General features: G+C 45.6%; 1 protein-coding gene across 7 annotated transcripts in view; it reads left to right on the top strand.

Annotated features, from left to right (window-relative positions):
• ANK1 (ankyrin 1) overlaps positions 1-16,651 on the top strand; it is a 157,704-nt gene that overhangs the window by 9,790 nt on the left and 131,263 nt on the right. For 6 of the 7 annotated variants that reach the window (XR_015729382.1, XR_015729383.1, XM_087875793.1 and 3 more), the window contains exon 1: positions 1,039-1,564. The exons of the other annotated variant lie outside the window; for it this stretch is intronic. Coding sequence is in view for 4 of the 6 variants with exons in the window: in XM_087875793.1 (XP_087731919.1) it covers positions 1,439-1,564 (126 nt within the window). In the remaining 2 variants the exon portion in view is untranslated. Of the gene's footprint in view, positions 1-1,038; positions 1,565-16,651 lie in introns of those variants that run through there. 7 annotated transcript variants of the gene reach the window in all.

The raw sequence follows: 16,651 nt of genomic DNA, 5'->3' as shown, positions 1-16,651 counted from the left end.
ACTTTTCTTGCCATTGTTGTCACTGCAGTTATTAAGTTAGTAACCTGGTTGTTAAGTGAATCTGGCTTCCCCAGATTTACTTAACAAAATCACATGAACCCAGGACACCACGACCGTCATAAATATGAAGCAGTTGCCCAGCATCTGAATTTTGAACACCTGACCAGGGGGGATGCTGCAAAATGTCGTATCTGTGAAAAATAAGTCATAAGTCCTATTTTTCAGTGCCGTTGTAACTTTGGTCACTGAATGATCCAGACCAGCAGTGGTATTCACTCACTGTACATTCGCTACTGGTTTGCAAATCTGAGTGCGCACCCTCGCTTCGCTCGCGCCCACCTCTACACATACGCAGAGCACCCGTGATGGCTTCCGGATGTTCGGCAGTTCGGTGGCTCGAATCCAGGGGTGAAATCCAGCAGGTTCTGACAGGTTCTGGCGAACTGGTAGTGGAAATTTTGAGCAGTTCGGAGAACCGGCCTCTGGCTGGCCCCAGAGTGGAGTGGGAGTGGAGATTTTGCCATATTCTTTCCCCTTGGAGTGGGGTGGGAATGAATATTTTGCAGTATCCTTCCCCTGCCACGCCCACAAAGCCACGCCCACAGAACCGGTAGTAAAAAAAAAATTGGATTTCACCACTGCTCGAATCCCTAGTCCTGCGTGAGCAGGGGGTTGGACTGGATGACCTCCAAGGACCCTCCCAACCCTTGTTACTCCCTGTCCGTGGAAGCCACCGTGGAAGAGGCGCTTGGCTTCCGCGCAAAACCCCTTCCCAGCATCCACGCTCCTTCCTCCTGCTGGGAAGCGCGCAAAGCTGGGGCGGAGACGCTGGGGACTCCTGTGCTAAGAGCAAAGAGGGCGGGGTGGATGGGTAGGTAGGTAGGTAGGGGTGGGGGGTGGGGAAAGGCTTCTTGCTCGCCAGAGGCGCAGCTGCAACGGTTCGAATCCCCACCCCAGCCACCTTCCTTCCTTCCCTCCCTCCACTCCTCCAGCCTTGCGGTTCCTCCGGTTCGCCGTTGCCGTTGTTGCACGGCTCGCGCCCGCGCCGGCACCTCCCGAGCTGGGGAGACGCGCAGCAGCCGCAGCAGCCACTGCAGCAGAGGCGCCCTCCTGCCTTGGCTGCCTTGGCTGGCGCTGCGCAGGTTTGCAAGCGGCTGCGCAGGTTGCAAGCGGCTGCCCGGTGGAAGAGGAAGAGGAAGAGGAGGAAGAGGAGGAGGAGGAGGAGAGAAGGCGCGGCCCGGGCAGGGGGCTTGCAAGAGCGGGCATCCAGGCGCCCCGCGCGCAGCCCCGCCGGGCCATGCTGCGCGCTTCCCTGCGCCCTCCCCGCCGAGACGCCTGGCCCCGCCCGCCTCCAGGACGCCTCCTCTAGCCCGGCCCGGCCGGTGCGCAGCTCCCGGTTCGCCGCTGCCCGGTTGCAGCGGCGCCTCCCGGCCGCGCCATGGCTCAAGCGGCCAAGCAGCTCAAGAAGATCAAAGACATCGAGGCGCAGGCCCTGCAGGAGCAGAAGGAGAAGGAGGAGACGAACCGCAAGCGCCGGAATCGCTCGCGGGACCGCAAGAAGAAGGTCAGCTCGCCCCGGCCCCCCCCTCCGGGGCCACGTGCCCGGCGCCCCACACTCCCCCCACCCCACCCCGGCCCCTCTTTGCCTCCCCCCCACCCCGGCTTGGTGGGGGAGCGCGCGGCTCAGCCCCCCTCCTCTTCTTCTTCTTCCCCTCTTCTTCCTCTCCTTCTCCTCCTCTTCCTCTTCTTCTTCCTCCCTCTTCTTCCTCCTCTTCCTCTTCTTCCACCTTCTCTTCCTCCCCTTCTCCTCCTCTTCCTCTTCCTCCTTCTCCTCTTCCTCCCCTTCTTCCTCGTCTTCCTCCTCGTCTTCCTCCCCTCCTCATCTTCCTCTTCTTCCTCCTTCTCCTCTTCCACCCCTTCTTCCTCGTCTTCCTCCCCTTCTCCTCGTCTTCCTCCTTCTCCTCTTCCTCCTCTTCTCCTCCTTTTCCTCTTCTTCCTCTTCCTCCTTCTCTTCCTCCCCATCTCCTCTTCCTCTCCTTCCTCTTCTTCCTCCTTCTCCTCTTCCTCCCCTTCCCCCTGTTCCTCTTCTTCTCTCTCCTCCCCTCCTTCCTCCCCTTTCCCCTGCTTCTCCTCCTCCTTTTCCTCTTCTTCCTCTTCCTCCTTCTCTTCCTCCCCATCTCCTCTTCCTCTCCTTCCTCTTCTTCCTCCTTCTCCTCTTCCTCCCCTTCCCCCTGTTCCTCCTCTTCTTTCTCCTCCCCTCCTTCCTCCCCTTTCCCCTGCTTCTCCTGCTCCTCCTCCTTTTCCTCTTCCTCCTCTTCCTCCTCTTCCTCTTCCTCCTTCTTTTCTTCCTCCTCCTCCTCTTCCTCCCCGCTCGCGCGCTTCGGAGGCTCGGGACCGACGCAGCTCCGGGATGCGGGCCTCCCTCTCGGGCTCTGCGGCGCCCCGGGACGAGGAACGGGCTCGGCGGGCTCGGAAGGAGCGGGCGCCGCGGGGTCGCCTTGCGAGGAGAGGGTCCCTCGGGGGTCTCGGCCGGGACCTTATCCCCCTCGGGGTGCCGGGAAGGCCGGGGGAGCCTCGCCCGGAGCTGTCCAACTAGGAAGGGAGCTGACCAGCATCTGGCCCGCCCCGGTTCTCCTCCAGCGGCTTGGCCTTTGCGCTTTCCCCGAGCCTGGGTGGCTTCTGGACCAAAGCATTTATTTCCCCCGGCTGGGGCTGATGGCCTTTGTAGTCCGACCCACGGAAGGAAGAGGGTGAGACTGGGGGGGTCCTGCAGGAAAGGGGGTGAAGTCTGTTTCATTCATGGTTCTGTGCCAGGGAGGCTCTTGGGTGCCTCTGGGAAGCTGCCAGCAGGACCTTAAAAAAAAAAAAAAAAAAAAACCCATCCCCTATTCCTTCCTGCCGGTAGCTGTCATTGCAGGTAGACTACCCCTTTAACTGGAGGTTCCATTGAGGGAGAAATGTCTCCTCCTCACCGTCCCTTGGGGAGGTTAGGTTTCCTGGCAGTTTTGCCTGACTCTAGAAGCTCCTGCACCTGGTAGCCGGGGTGGCGGGGGAAGAGAGAGGGGGGGAGAGAGGGTGCGGTGTCACCCCCCCCCTCTGATGAAGAACCAAGGATACTTTGGGGTACACCTTCCCCCCCTCCCCCTCGTCCCCAGCATTTCTTTTCAAGTCAGCCATCTTTCCCTAGAATGCCTGAACCGCCTTCCCAGGTTCCAGGTTTCTCATGCAGTCTCTGGAGGTCAGGTGAGGTGAGGTATACGTGGGGGAGGGGAAGGGAGGATGGGTTTGGGGGTGGGGGAGGAGTAGGAGATGGAAGTTTCCTCCCAAGTGTAACTTGGTGGTTTGAGGTGCCATCTCTAGCACCGTCAGAAAGGAGAGAGAGAGAGAGAGAAATAATAATAATAATAATAATAATAATAATAATAATAATAATAATAATAATTTGCCCCAGTCAACGGTATTTGTGATGCATTTTTGAATGTTCAGCTGACTGAGTTTCATGTTTAATGAATAAAGTATATAATAATAATAATAATAAAGAGCCTTGGTAGTACAGTGGTTTAAAGCACCCTGTTATTAACACAGCTGCCTGCAATTACTGCAGGTTCAAATCTCGCCAGGCTCAAGGTTGACTCAGCCTTCCATCCTTTCTAAGGTAGGTGAAATGGGGACCCAGTTTGTGGGGGCAATAAGCTGACTTTGTATAAATATACAAAAGGATGAAGGCTATTGCTTAACGCATTATAAGCCGCCCTGAGTCTCCGGAGAAGAGTGGCATATAAATCAAATTAAAATAATAATAATAATAATAATAATAATAATAATAATAATAATAATAATAATAATAACCGTTAGCCCCAGTCAATAGTATTTGTGATACATTTTTGAATGTTCAGCTGACTGAGTTTCATGTTTAATGAATAAAGTATATAATAATAATAATAATAATAATAATAATAATAATAATAATATAATAATAATAATAAACACTTTACTTGGAACAGCTTACATCCTCCGACGATACCTTAACAGTTCCTAGGTCCTTGGTTAGGACTCGAGCTGCTGAGCTATTAACCAGCCTCAAAGGCTGTGAATCTCACTAAAGATTTAATAATAATAATAATAATAATAATAATAATAATAATAATAATATCATCATCATCATCCAGAATGGCTTCCAAGGACGAACTTTCTCTAGATGCCCATTTAAAGGAGGGACAATGCCCAAGGCCACAAGCATTCTCCGGGTGTGGGGGGGTGGCACTTAGAGCTCCTTCAAATTCTACAATTTTTCCTTTAAAAAAAAATAAATTGGACAGAAAGGGAAAAGGGTCAAATGCACAGGGAGCGATAAGGAAACCTAGGATCCATGTCAGTCTCTGGAAACAAACAGACCCCCCCCCCAAAAAAAACAACCCAGAGGGAACCTGGTCGTAACTTTTCCAGTGGGGGGGTGGGGTGGGGGTGGGAAAACGATGCTCATCCTGGAATGAATGAACAAAGTCTTTCAGCAAAATTGCATTTTTGTGCTCTCCTGCTATCCTACCTGCCTTTTGGTAGAATGCACTCCCCAGCATTGATTGATCTGCACCTACTGATGTATGGACCAGGTACGGACCCGAATAAGCTGTGTCCCCCACAATTCCTGGCCCTCCCCGCTTCTGAGCTGCACACCTCTGACGTAACTGGACCAGGAAATGGTCCCTGCTCATTTGCATGCAAGAGAAAAATGCCCCCCATCCCCGGTTATCCCCTTACAACCCCCCCCACCGCCGATTTCTTGAGATGTGAGGAAGAGACTTGGATGGAGCCCATCCTTAGCTGTTTCTTGGGCCGTGCCAATTTTTTTTTTTATTGAAAAGTTTTATGAAAAATACAAACATTTTCACCCCCCCACCCTTCCCCCCTCAACCCTCCCTTCCCCTTCCCACCCTCCCTCCCCCCACCCCCCTCCCTAGACTTCCCAGAACGAGCACAGGGTATAGCATTCACAAACCAAAAACTAAAATGTGCTAACAAATTATTACATTTCATATTCTCCCTAGGTCCTTAACTCCTTATAACTCAGAAAAAAACAAACATAAACTACTTAATATTATTTCATTCATAAGCTGTATGAACCTTCTTATTCGGATACTTCTTCTGTATGTAATCAATCCATTTTCTCCATTCCGATATATATCTCTCATTTGGGCCGTGCAAAGTTTTGTGCTCCACTAAACAAGCTCTTCAAACTGGATGCTTACGGATTATTTGATGGGAGCAGAGACCGTGGGGTTGGGGGTGGGGTGGGGAGGCATTTCTTGAGGACACAAGACTTTAAAATCCTTCTTTTTTTTTTCCCCCTCTGTATTTTCCCCCCCTCTTCTGGTTGTAGCACCCAGTTTAGATGTGTGTGTGTGAGCCTGGATATATTCCACAGTTTTTTTTTGTTAGCATTATTCGGTTCTGATAAGGACACCACTTTACATAACCTCGGGTTGGCCATCGATGCCCATCTAGAGAAGTTGTTGAAAGAAAAGGGGGGAAAAAATAAAATAAAAAATGGGCAGGATTTTCACTGGCGTTCTCTTTTAAGATTGAAACGGCTTGGGATAAATCCGGCATGATCTGAGGTCCATTCAAAGGTAAAATTCAAGCAGGTTTTCATATGTAGGGAATCCATCATTCTGTTTTCCTTTTGTCAAAAGTTGCATTGCCGGTTCTTTGCACTAGCAACAACCAAGTTTTGTGGGCATCTTAAAAGTGAGGTTTGCTCGTGTTTTAAGGGGACACTTTGCTGTTTCGTTGGTCGGCTGGTGTAGAATGCAAATTTCATGCCCAAATTCCGATTTCAGCCTTATTTTTCTGCAAGAAAGCGAGTTACTTTTCATTATTGTATCTTGGAATGCGACACAAACGATCGGGGAGGTGGGGGCAGAAATACTAGCGATCTCTCCCCATGATAATAACAACCACAACAATATTATGTTTTGTATACATTACGTATACACATGATCCAGGGGTGGGATTCAAATAATTTTAACAACCGGTTCTCTGCCCTGATGATTTCTTCCAACAACCAGTTCACCAAACTGCTCAGAAAATTAACAACCGGTTCTCCTGAAATGGTGCGAACCGGCTGAATCCCATCACTGATATGCTCTCTCCAAAACTTTCTGCCGTGCTGTCCTCCAAGTACGGCTGGACTACAAAACCCATCAACCTCGGTCATTGATCATTTGATTACATTGATCCCTGTAGATTACCTACCTTCCTCTGATACTCCTGGGAGTGGATCTCATGAGTCTCGTGAATTCATTTTGCATAAATCCTCCTTTGCCTTGATCAAAACATCGGTAAGAAAGAAATTATAGGCATCTCAAAAGCAATCCAAAATCCTTTATCATTTCGAAGTGTGACCATTTGATAGCAGTATAAAGTTTTGGGGGTTTTTTGCAGCAGAAACAATTCCGACAGTGCCTGAGCTGTTCTCTTAGAGTTTCAGGTATACAGGTAGTCCTCGACTTATAACAGTTCATTTAGTGACCATTGGAAGTTACAGCGGCACTGAAAAAAGCGACTTATCACCATTTTCCCCACACTTACGACCCCTTGCAGCATACCCCCCCATGATCACATGATCGAAATGCAGACGTGTGGCAACTGACTCATCTTTATGACGGTTGCAGTGTCCCGGGGTCTCATCATCCCCTTTTGCGGCCTTCTGACAAGATTCGCTTAACAACCAGGTTAATAATTTATCAGCTGCAGCGATTCACTTAACAAATGTTGGCAAGGAAAGTCATAACATGGAGCGAAACTCGCCTAGCAAATTTCTCCCTTGGCAACATAAATTCTGGGCTCAATCGTGTGTCGTAAGTCAAGGACTGCCTGTATAAGGCCATATACTTGTAACTCAGAATAGCTTTATTGCATTTGTTTCAACGACTGAGGCACTGGGTTGTAGTTCCCCGAAAATGTAGGTTGTCTTAATATTTTTACACTACAGCAAAATGTTAATTTTTCATTCAGTTTCTGTTCCTTTTCCGTTTCACTGCATGAATGTTGTGTAAGGGCTACAGCAGAATATCTCTGATCTTGATAGCTGGTTCTCTATTTTGTGTATGACCAGAAAAACAAACACTTAACATAGTTGTCTCCTATAGCTGTATGCTATGAAAGGGAAAAAAAAAAAGAATTATAGTTTAAGAACAGCTGCAGGGAAATTCGATCAAAAGATGAATGGCATGCATGAAAACTGGCACAGCTGTATCCTTCCTTTTCTTATAATTTCACCTAGATTAAGCTTTCCAAGTGATATTTCTGCTGTCTGATCATCAGTCGAACGTTTCTGAATTGGATAACCCATTTCGTTTTTTTGCCTTACTGCAAGGAAATGATGCAGTGAGTTATGCAGGCACTATATTTTGGCTCTGTGTTTTATTTCGCCACGATCCGTGGCTACCAATTACAGGGGGCAATGTGATAATATTGAGGATAAAAATCGGGCCGAAAACCAGATGGATAAAGGAGATACAAGCCTATTCCCTCCCCAAGTTACACTGCGTTGTGAAGGAGCTCAATTAAACTGACCATCAGCAGACACACACACAAGGAAGGACCTGCAACCACAATCCACTTCACACAACTCCTAATTAACACACACAATTCATTGGCGTAAGATGTGGTAATTGCCTGTGGTTGGAGATGGCTTAAAAAAGAAAAAAATTGATAGATCCAGTCCAGATTTTTCTCCGTATTATCTGAATGGATCTTCTATATTTAGAAGCAAGCAGATCGTTTTTCCAGAATGAAAGAGAGGGAAAACACGGCTGCCTTCAGGCTCAAATTTGCAAAAATATTTGATTGTCACTTTTGTGTGTGTGTGTGTGTGTGTGTGGGGCAAAGCTGTCAGAAATGCTGCTTTTGCAGCCAGTTGCTTTTCAAAAGTCCGTCCTTGATTTGCAGGTGATTGACTGAATCGGCTCTTAATTAGTTTTGTTAGTGGGTTCGGTGCTTTGATAAATGCCACATCAACTTGGCATGCTCCATTTTGTGGGCTTAACCTAGTTTTCTGCAGGAGGTTGCACAACAGGACAAGAACTCCAAAAAAGTATTTTGGGGACATGGGAAAAGCGAGACACGGATGGAATAAAAAAATACGCTGCAGAGAACATCCTTAGGTAACGAGAAAACAGTTGTTCATTTTGCACCCTTCGTCCGTGGAAGCATTTTAAAACAGGTTAGATTTTCCCTACGTTTGCTGAATAGGTTGGATTTGCATAACACATTCATCCAGGTCAATTCAACTGTCTTTTTTATTTTTTATTTTTTTTAAAATTCCAAACTGTACCGAATTCGCTTTTGCTTATTTTTTTTTTTTTTTGTGGTTTAAAACTCAGTTTGCGTTTCTGTTGCGCAGCTTCTCTGGAAATGCACTCGAAAGCAAACGAATAAGTTTGAAGGGCATTTTGCATTTGAACCTGCGGATGAAAAGGGTGTGTGTGGTGGGGTGGGGGCTTTCCATGTAGTTGTGTCCTAACAGGATTCTGTATGCTTTGCCCACGACAAGTGATTGATTGATTGATTGGAAACTAAAAACATCGATGTTTCTGGAACTGGCCAGTCAGCTCTGGGTGCTAAACGCAACTCAATGTAGAAGAACAATTTGATCAGATACAGATAAGATTAACAGAGTTGGAAGGGACCTTGGAGGCCATCCAGTCCAACTCCCTACCCAAGCAGCAGATCCTACACCTCTTAAGACCGATGGCAGTCCAGTCTCTTCTTGAAAGCCTCCAGTGATGAAGCTCCCACAACTTCCGAAGGCAAGTTCTGTTCCATGGGTTGATTGTTCTCACTGTCAGAAAATTCCTCCTTATTTCCAGGTTGAATCTCTCCTTGATCAGTTTCCATCCATTATTCCTTGTCTGGCCTTCAGGTGCTTTGGATAATAGCTTGACCCCCTTCCTCCTCTCTGTGGCAGCCCCTCAAATATTGGAAGATGCTCTCCTGTCTCCCCTGGTCCTTCTCTTCACTAGACTAGCCATACTAGTTCCTGCAACTGTTCTTCATATATTTTAGCCTCCAGTCCCCTAATCATCTTTGTTGCTCTTCTCTGCACTCTTTCTAGAGTCTCAACATCTTTTTTTTTTTAATTTAAATTTTAAAAATATAAACTTTATTAAAACACATATAAAACACATATAAAACGCATATAAAAAACATTTACACAACAAACAACGTATAAGTAAGTTAAACTTTTGAAGCATTCGTTTCGTATTAGTTTTCCAATTAATACAGTTGTAGTTATTCTCCTTAATCTTATTTATTTTATTTATTTTTATTGATTAAATTTTTATACCGCCCCCTCTCCCGAAGGACTCGGGGCGGTGAACAGCCAAGATTAAAAAACATACAATATAGACATATTAAAATACATTTAAAACAAAATTAAATCCAAAATGGCTCCCCAATTTTTATAGTGTGGTGACTAAAACTGGATGCAGGATTCTAGGTATGGCCTTACTAAAGCTTTATACTATAGAGTGGTATTAGTACCTCTTATTTTGAACTGCAGAAGTCCTCATTGAATCACCTTAAGTTAATTTTATCATTTTTTGGCTTCTTCTCCCTTTTAAGCTTTTCCTTTTTTTTTTTTTAAAAAAACAACCATTTAATGATGAGTTCAGGAGAACTCAATGCTTATACAACTTTATAATGCCTTTTTGCTAGGTGCTGATAAAGTGGGGTGGAGGGAAATGCATTTCAGGACTCACTGCTGTTTTAGTTATTCTCTGACTTAAATGTTCCCATCCCATGTGGTCTGGGGATGATAGGCATTGTAGTGACGGGTCGGAAAAAAGAAAAAAAATTGGGGTGTGTGTGTCAGATGAAAGGCCATGTCTTCCCATTGCCGAAACCTCGTTTCATTTTCTGCTTGTCTTTTCGACAATATGCAAGTTAGCCGTGTCTTTTTCCCCCACCTCTCAATATCTCAAATGTATTCCAGGCAGAAAATGACTTATGTTGATTATTAAGACGATCGACATATTGATAGATTTGGTGCTCAACACATTGCAGGTAGCTAGCTATAGGAGGGAGGATGCTGCAGTCGTTCATGGCTTTTCTAAATAGAACCACCAAATGGTGTGGTGTTTTGTTTTTTTTTTGTTCGGTTGCATAAGATCCGGTTGATTTCTCCAAAGGGACCTGGTAGCTTCTGAGGTTGGAGAGGGAAGAGCTGTCCGTGGGGATGGCGGTTTGGTGATTTGCATGAAATGCTCCATTCCTGAAGGACGGATGCTCTGGTGAATAGAATAGAATTAGAATAGAATAGAAAATAGGATAGAATGGAATAGAAATATAGACTAGAATAGAATAACGGATAGGATAGGATAGGATAGGATAGGATAGGATAGGATAGGATAGGATAGGATAGGATAGAACGGAATAGAACAGAACAGAACAGAACAGAACAGAACAGAACAGAATAGAATATAGAATGGAATGGAATGGAATGGAATGGAATGGAATGGAATGGAATGGAATGGAATGGAATGGAATGGAATGGAATAGAATAGAATAGAATAGAATAGAATAGAATAGAATAGAATAGAATAGAATAGAATAGAATTCTTTATTGGCCAAGTGTGATTGGAATTTGTCTCCGGTGCATAAGCTCTCATTGTACATAAAAGCTATAAGTGATAAATCATGACCATCATAAAAATACATTCATCATAAAATACAATGTTTAGTGATAGAATCAACATAAACCGTACTAGAAAACTAATATACGTTGTAAAGATATGAGCAACAAAGTTATAGTCGTTAGTAGAGATGGAGATAGGGAATAGGGAAAATGAGAAGATTAATAGTAATGCAGACTTAGTGAATAGTGTTGACAGTGTTGAGGGAATTATTTGTTGAGCAGAGTGATGGCGTTCGGGAAAAAACTGTCCTTGTGTCTAGTTGTTCTGGTGTGCAGTGCTCTATAGCGCCGTTTTGAGGACGTAGGAGTTGAAACAGTTTATGTCCAGGATGCGAGGGGTCTGTAAATATTTTCACAGCCCTCTTTTTGACTCGTGCCGTATGTAGGTCCTCAGTGGGAGGCAGGTTGGTAGCCATGGTTTTTTCTGCCGTTCATGCTACTGTAAATCCCAAACTCGCCTGCTTTTTTCAGTTCCTTTCATGCTCGAGAGGAATAAAACACAGGGTTGTCCAACCTTGGCAACTTTTTAAGACTTGTGGACCGCTGGCTGGGGAATTCTGGGAGTTGAAGTCCATAAGTCTTAAAGTTTGCACAAGGCTGGACAACCTTAGATCAACCGTCTCGCTGACCCGTCCTTGAAAAGTCACCAAATGGAGCTGGGGCAATCAAAAGAAGGAAGTTGTCGCCTGAAACAGTTGTGCTGGTGTGTACGGAAACTGTGCTTTTGTTGTTCTAGAGCAGGGGTGACAAACTTGATTTCATTGAGAGCGCATCAGGGTTGGGTTTGACCTTGGGGAGGGGGCAAGGGGGGCCTGGCCAGTTCGACGTCATTCGCGTTGGGGGCGCCTGAGTTGACTCGAACGCTTTGCCAGCGGAAATGAGCTCCTGAGCTCCGTTTTGGGCTGCGACGGCTTCCTGCAGCCCTTTGCCATGAAGAGCTCCGTTTTCGCTGGCAGAGACACCGCAAGCTGGTCCTTTGCTGTTTCCAGGGCAGCCCCGTGAGCCAGATCTAAACACCCCGTGGGGCTGGGGATCCGGTCTCCGGGTTTTGAGTTTGACACCAATTTTTTTTTTACTACCGGTTCTATGGGCGTGGCTTGGTGGGCATGGCTTGGTGGGCGTGGCAGGGGAAGGATACTGCAAAATCCCCATTTTCACTCCACTCCAAGGGAAGGATATTGCAAAATCCCCATTCCCACCCCACTCCAGGGGAAGGATACTGCAAAATCTCCATTCCCACCCCACTCCAAGGGAAGGATATTGCAAAATCCCCATTCCCACCCACTCCAAGGGAAAGATACTGCAAAATCCCCATTCTGACCCCACTCCAAGGGAAGGATAGTGCAAAAGCTCCATTCCCACCCACTCCAAGGGAAAGATACTGCAAAATCCCCATTCTGACCCCACTCCAAGGGAAGGATAGTGCAAAATCTCCTTTCCCTCCCCACTCCAGGGGAAAGATACTGCAAAATCTCCATTCTGACCCCACTCCAGGGGAAGGATACTGCAAAATCCCCATTCCCACCCCACTCCAGGGGAAGGATACTACAAAATCTCCATTCTCACCCTGCTCTGGGGCCAGCCAGAGGTGGTATTTGCCCGGTTCTCCAAACTACTCAAAATTTCTGCTCCCGGTTCTCCAGAACCTGCTGGATTTCACCCCTGCCCCTGCTCTAGAATAAGACCAGGGTAGTTCTTACGCTCCCTTCGACCCCAGAAAACCTCAGTTCCCAGGCCTACGATGTTGGGAATCCTGAACGTATGACTTGAAATTCGAGAGAGGAAGCCATCTCATCTTTTCTACAAGGTCTGGAGAAGGTGCAGAAATGGCTGCTGTTCCGCGTTCCAGCAGAATTGGCTTGGAAGATGACATAAAACAAAAATAATGATCTTTTTGTTGGCTAAGGGAGAGGCCTATAAGCACAAAGCCATTGTGGTGTTTCCATTAAGGTGTTGGACCAGGAACAGGGGAACTCCATTTCAAGGCCATCCATGGGAACTCCCTGGAAGCCTTTGGGCCCCCGTTACCTTCTCTACCGCGAAGCGATTCCGGAAGATTCTCGTGTGCTGATGTGGGGGAAAATAGAACGGAAAAGGGATGCAGGAGCCATTAAATGAGTCGTGTGAGGTGCTGTCGCTGAGGCGGGATACGTGTGTGATTTTATTATATCAATTTATTATATGACTCTTCTTTTATTAGTTTTGTTTTTTATATATGAGGTTTTATATTCTGCAAAGCCGACTTGAGTCGCCATGTGCGAATAGACGGTAATATAAAATTCCATGAATGAATGAATGAATGAATGAATGAATGAATGAATGAATGATATCCTTAAGCAAAGGTGGGAAGTACCTTTGTAAAGGTAAAGGGGGGGGGGGCGAAAGCCCTAATAAGCAGGTATATACATAAAAATATGCAGGCTATTGCTATAATGCATTATAAGCCGCCCTGAGTCTACGGAGGAGGGAGGCATATACTACTCTGAACCTTTTCTATCTCCAATATATCCTTTTTGAAATGTGGCAACCAGAACTGCACCTACACTTCCAGATGCAATCAGATTATTATTTATATAAGAGAATTATATGATACTGGCATCTCTCAGAGCCTTGGTAGTACAGTGGTTTAATGCACCCTGTAATTAACACAGCTGCCTGCAATTTCTGCAGGTTCGAATCTCGCCAAGGCTCAAGGTTGACTCAGCCTTCCATCCTTTCTAAGGTAGGTTAAATGAGGACCCGGATTGTGGGGGCAATAAGCTGACTTTGTATAAAATATACAAAAGAATGAAGGCTATTGCTTAACGCATTGTAAGCCGCCCTGAGTCTCCGGAGAAGGGCGGCATAGAAATCAAATAAAAATAATAAAAAAAAAATATAAATAAATTTTCAGTAGCAGTTCCTACGCGTGCCATAGGTTCGCCATAACAGCTCTATACATTTATCACTCTATATGTTTTGATTGCCAGACTGTACAGGTATATATAAAAGTAGGATAACATTTGACACCTGGTTCTTCTCACTTCCTGAGTAGGCAGTGATTCCAGAGATGGGCTGGCATCCCAGCCAGAGACAACTCCTTGGGTTTCAACCCTATATGTAGGCATTAAATCCCCATTGCTGGGTTTTGTCAAGCTGGCAGATTCTACTTATAACCACTGGCACCGGCGATAAACTTTGTTGTGAGAATTATGAGCGGCTTGTGATGGTAATTGACGGTAGATGGAGATGACGGCTTCTGAGGACATCCTGAAGGTGACGGAAAGCTTGAAGGCACCTGGGATCTCTGGCACAGAGTGAATCCCTCCGATCCAAAGGTCTTCCTGAACTAGATATTATAGTTGGCTCCCCAGAGAACGGAGCAAATAAGCCAAGATTTACTCTTGGCATTGTATTAACCTTGGCAAATTGTCCAGAGAGAAACGTTTAAAAGGATGGAGATGATTGGGGAAGAGAAAGCGGTTATCCTATTTTTTTCCCCTCTGCTTTCATCCAAGGGTTGTTTTAGCCCTTTGGGGTAGATGAGCTGCAGTGGCGCAGTGGTTAGAGCGCAGTACTGCAGGCTTCTTCTGCTGACTGCCGGCTGCCTGCAATTTGGCAGTTCGAATCTCACCAGAGCCAAGGTTGATTCAGCCTTCCATCCTTCCGAGGTCGGTAAAATGAGGACCCAGATTGTTGGGGGCAAGAGGCTGATTCTGTAAACCGCTTAGAGAGGGCTGCAAAGGACTGTGACGTGATATAGAAGTCTAAGTGCTATTGCTGTTCCTTCCTGGTGCAGTGGTTAAAATGGAGTATTGCAGGCTGCTGCAATACTCCCACTGCCAACAATTCGATCCTCACTGGCTCAAGGTTGACTCAGCCTTACGTTCTTCTGAGGTCGGTAAAACAAGGTCCTTCCTCTCTTATTCCCTTTCTCCTTCTCCTTCCTGGTACCACAGTGGTTAGAAGGCACAATTGCCGACTGACTCTGCCCACTGCCAGGAGTTCGATCCTGATCAGCTCAAGGTCAACTCAGCCTTCCCTCCTTCCGAGGTGGGTAAAATGAGGACCCAGATTGTTGAGGGCAAGAGGCTGACTCTGTAAACCACTTAGGAAAGTGCTGGAAACCACTGTGACGTGATATATAAGTCTTAAGTGCTATTGCTATTCCTTCCTTCCTTCCTTCCTTCCTTCCTTCCTTCCTTCCTTCCTTCCTTCCTTCCTTCCTTCCTTCCTTCCTTCTTGCCATGGTGGCAAATTCATTTTAAATTGTTTTTATATTGGATTTTAGTAATAATTTGTGTTTAGAACTCTGCACTTCGATACGGCCTATGGGCTACAGTAATCAATAAACTAAACTCTGAAAAATGGTCGTAAATCACTTTTTCCAGTGATGTTGTAACTTAAAATGGCCACTAAATGAATTGTTGTATGTCAAGAACCACTTATATATCACAAAGGAAACCAATATGCTCCAAAGTTAGTTGTTCAAATACTAAGAAATGAAAGAAAGAAGGGAATGAAATCGGGAATGTCCCAGATACGTGCTAAAAGTTAGAAGAAACACAGGAGAGTCAGAATTTCTTCCATGTTGTAGTAACATGTCCATGGTCTCCGGCCAACTTTTCCATTAATTTTATTTTTTTTTTTGCAATGGAGTAATTTGTACAATCTGCTGGAGCCTCCACGCATTGAGTAGAGTAAGTTTTCTTTATTAAACACTATCTGATAATCCGGCGTTGCTCGGGTATTTATTTATCCCAATCCTATATTAGACAGGAAGAGCAACTTCACCCTGAGCCCCGATTTCGGCGAGAATTAAATTAGTTAAAAATGTTTTCCCTGTGGCCCCAGAAGTGTCAAGTAAAATGCTACCACCTTGCTGTTTTGCTAGCTGATCATTTGGCACGATTTTTTCTGATCTTGGTTTTATTGATCATGGCCATACATTTGTCCTCAAAGATAATCAAAGCCTTGTTGAAAATATCTGGACCAAACATAATTTCTAATGTTGGATTTTCCCCCTTGCCAGAGGGAGCCCCCTTGTGGAGTACTGTGAAGCCGTTACTGTGGCAACTCCACACTGCTGCACAGTAGAAGCCATTTTAAGGCAGTACAGTAAAAGCCATTTTAAGGCACAACAGGCTGTATCTTAACAGAGCACACAATCCGAGAGGTGTTAGTGGTGTCTTACCCCACACAGTATTTCTTTCCAGAGAGTAAGTCGTCTGTGTACCAAGTTTGGTTGAAATTGCTTGAGGCGTTCCAGAGTTATGCTAGAACACACACAGACACCCACCCATTTTTATACATATAGATTGAAGTTAAGTTGGCGTGTGGCTTCAAGACTGCCCTGAAGGTAGCATAGAAGCGCGGTGCCCTCCTTCCCAACTCCATGGTCCTTCCTGCCCCTTCTCATCCTCTCCAGGTGGGCCTCCAAAGAGATGCTGAATCAGGGATGGGTTATAGATGCCCACCCAAATCATTTTTGGCAGTCGCAATCGGGACTTGATTGAAGTAAATTATATCTCTGATTAAGGTGAGGTCTCCTTCAAGTCAACCTTGGCTCCTTGTATTGAATAGATTCATTAATTTTCTTGGCAGCAACGTGAAGAAGAGTTCTAATCTGCCTTTGGGATTTTTTTTTTTGACGTCTTAGTCTAGCCTACGAACCTGCCCACCCCGAGGGTCTCCCATCTCCATATTAATCAGCTGGTTAGCTTTTTCAAATCGGGCAAAGTCAGCTAGAACTCAAGAATATCTCCTATGACTTGAGCTCCTTCTTGGTGACATAAACACGCCTGGGTCATTTTCCCGGAAACAATTTATTTATTTATTTATTTATTTATTTATTTATTTATTTATTTATTTATTTATTTATTTATTTATAAGGGATATTAGAAAATGGTTATTTGTCTAACTAGTTGGTCAGGCAATATATACACCAACAATGTATGTCTGCAATCAGAAAGGTAT

Source organism: Pantherophis guttatus, chromosome 9 (assembly GCF_059756535.1).
Source record: "Pantherophis guttatus breed Tessera chromosome 9, ASM5975653v1, whole genome shotgun sequence".
Lineage (NCBI taxonomy): Eukaryota > Metazoa > Chordata > Lepidosauria > Squamata > Colubridae > Pantherophis > Pantherophis guttatus.
This window is presented reverse-complemented; position numbering and strand designations above follow the sequence as displayed.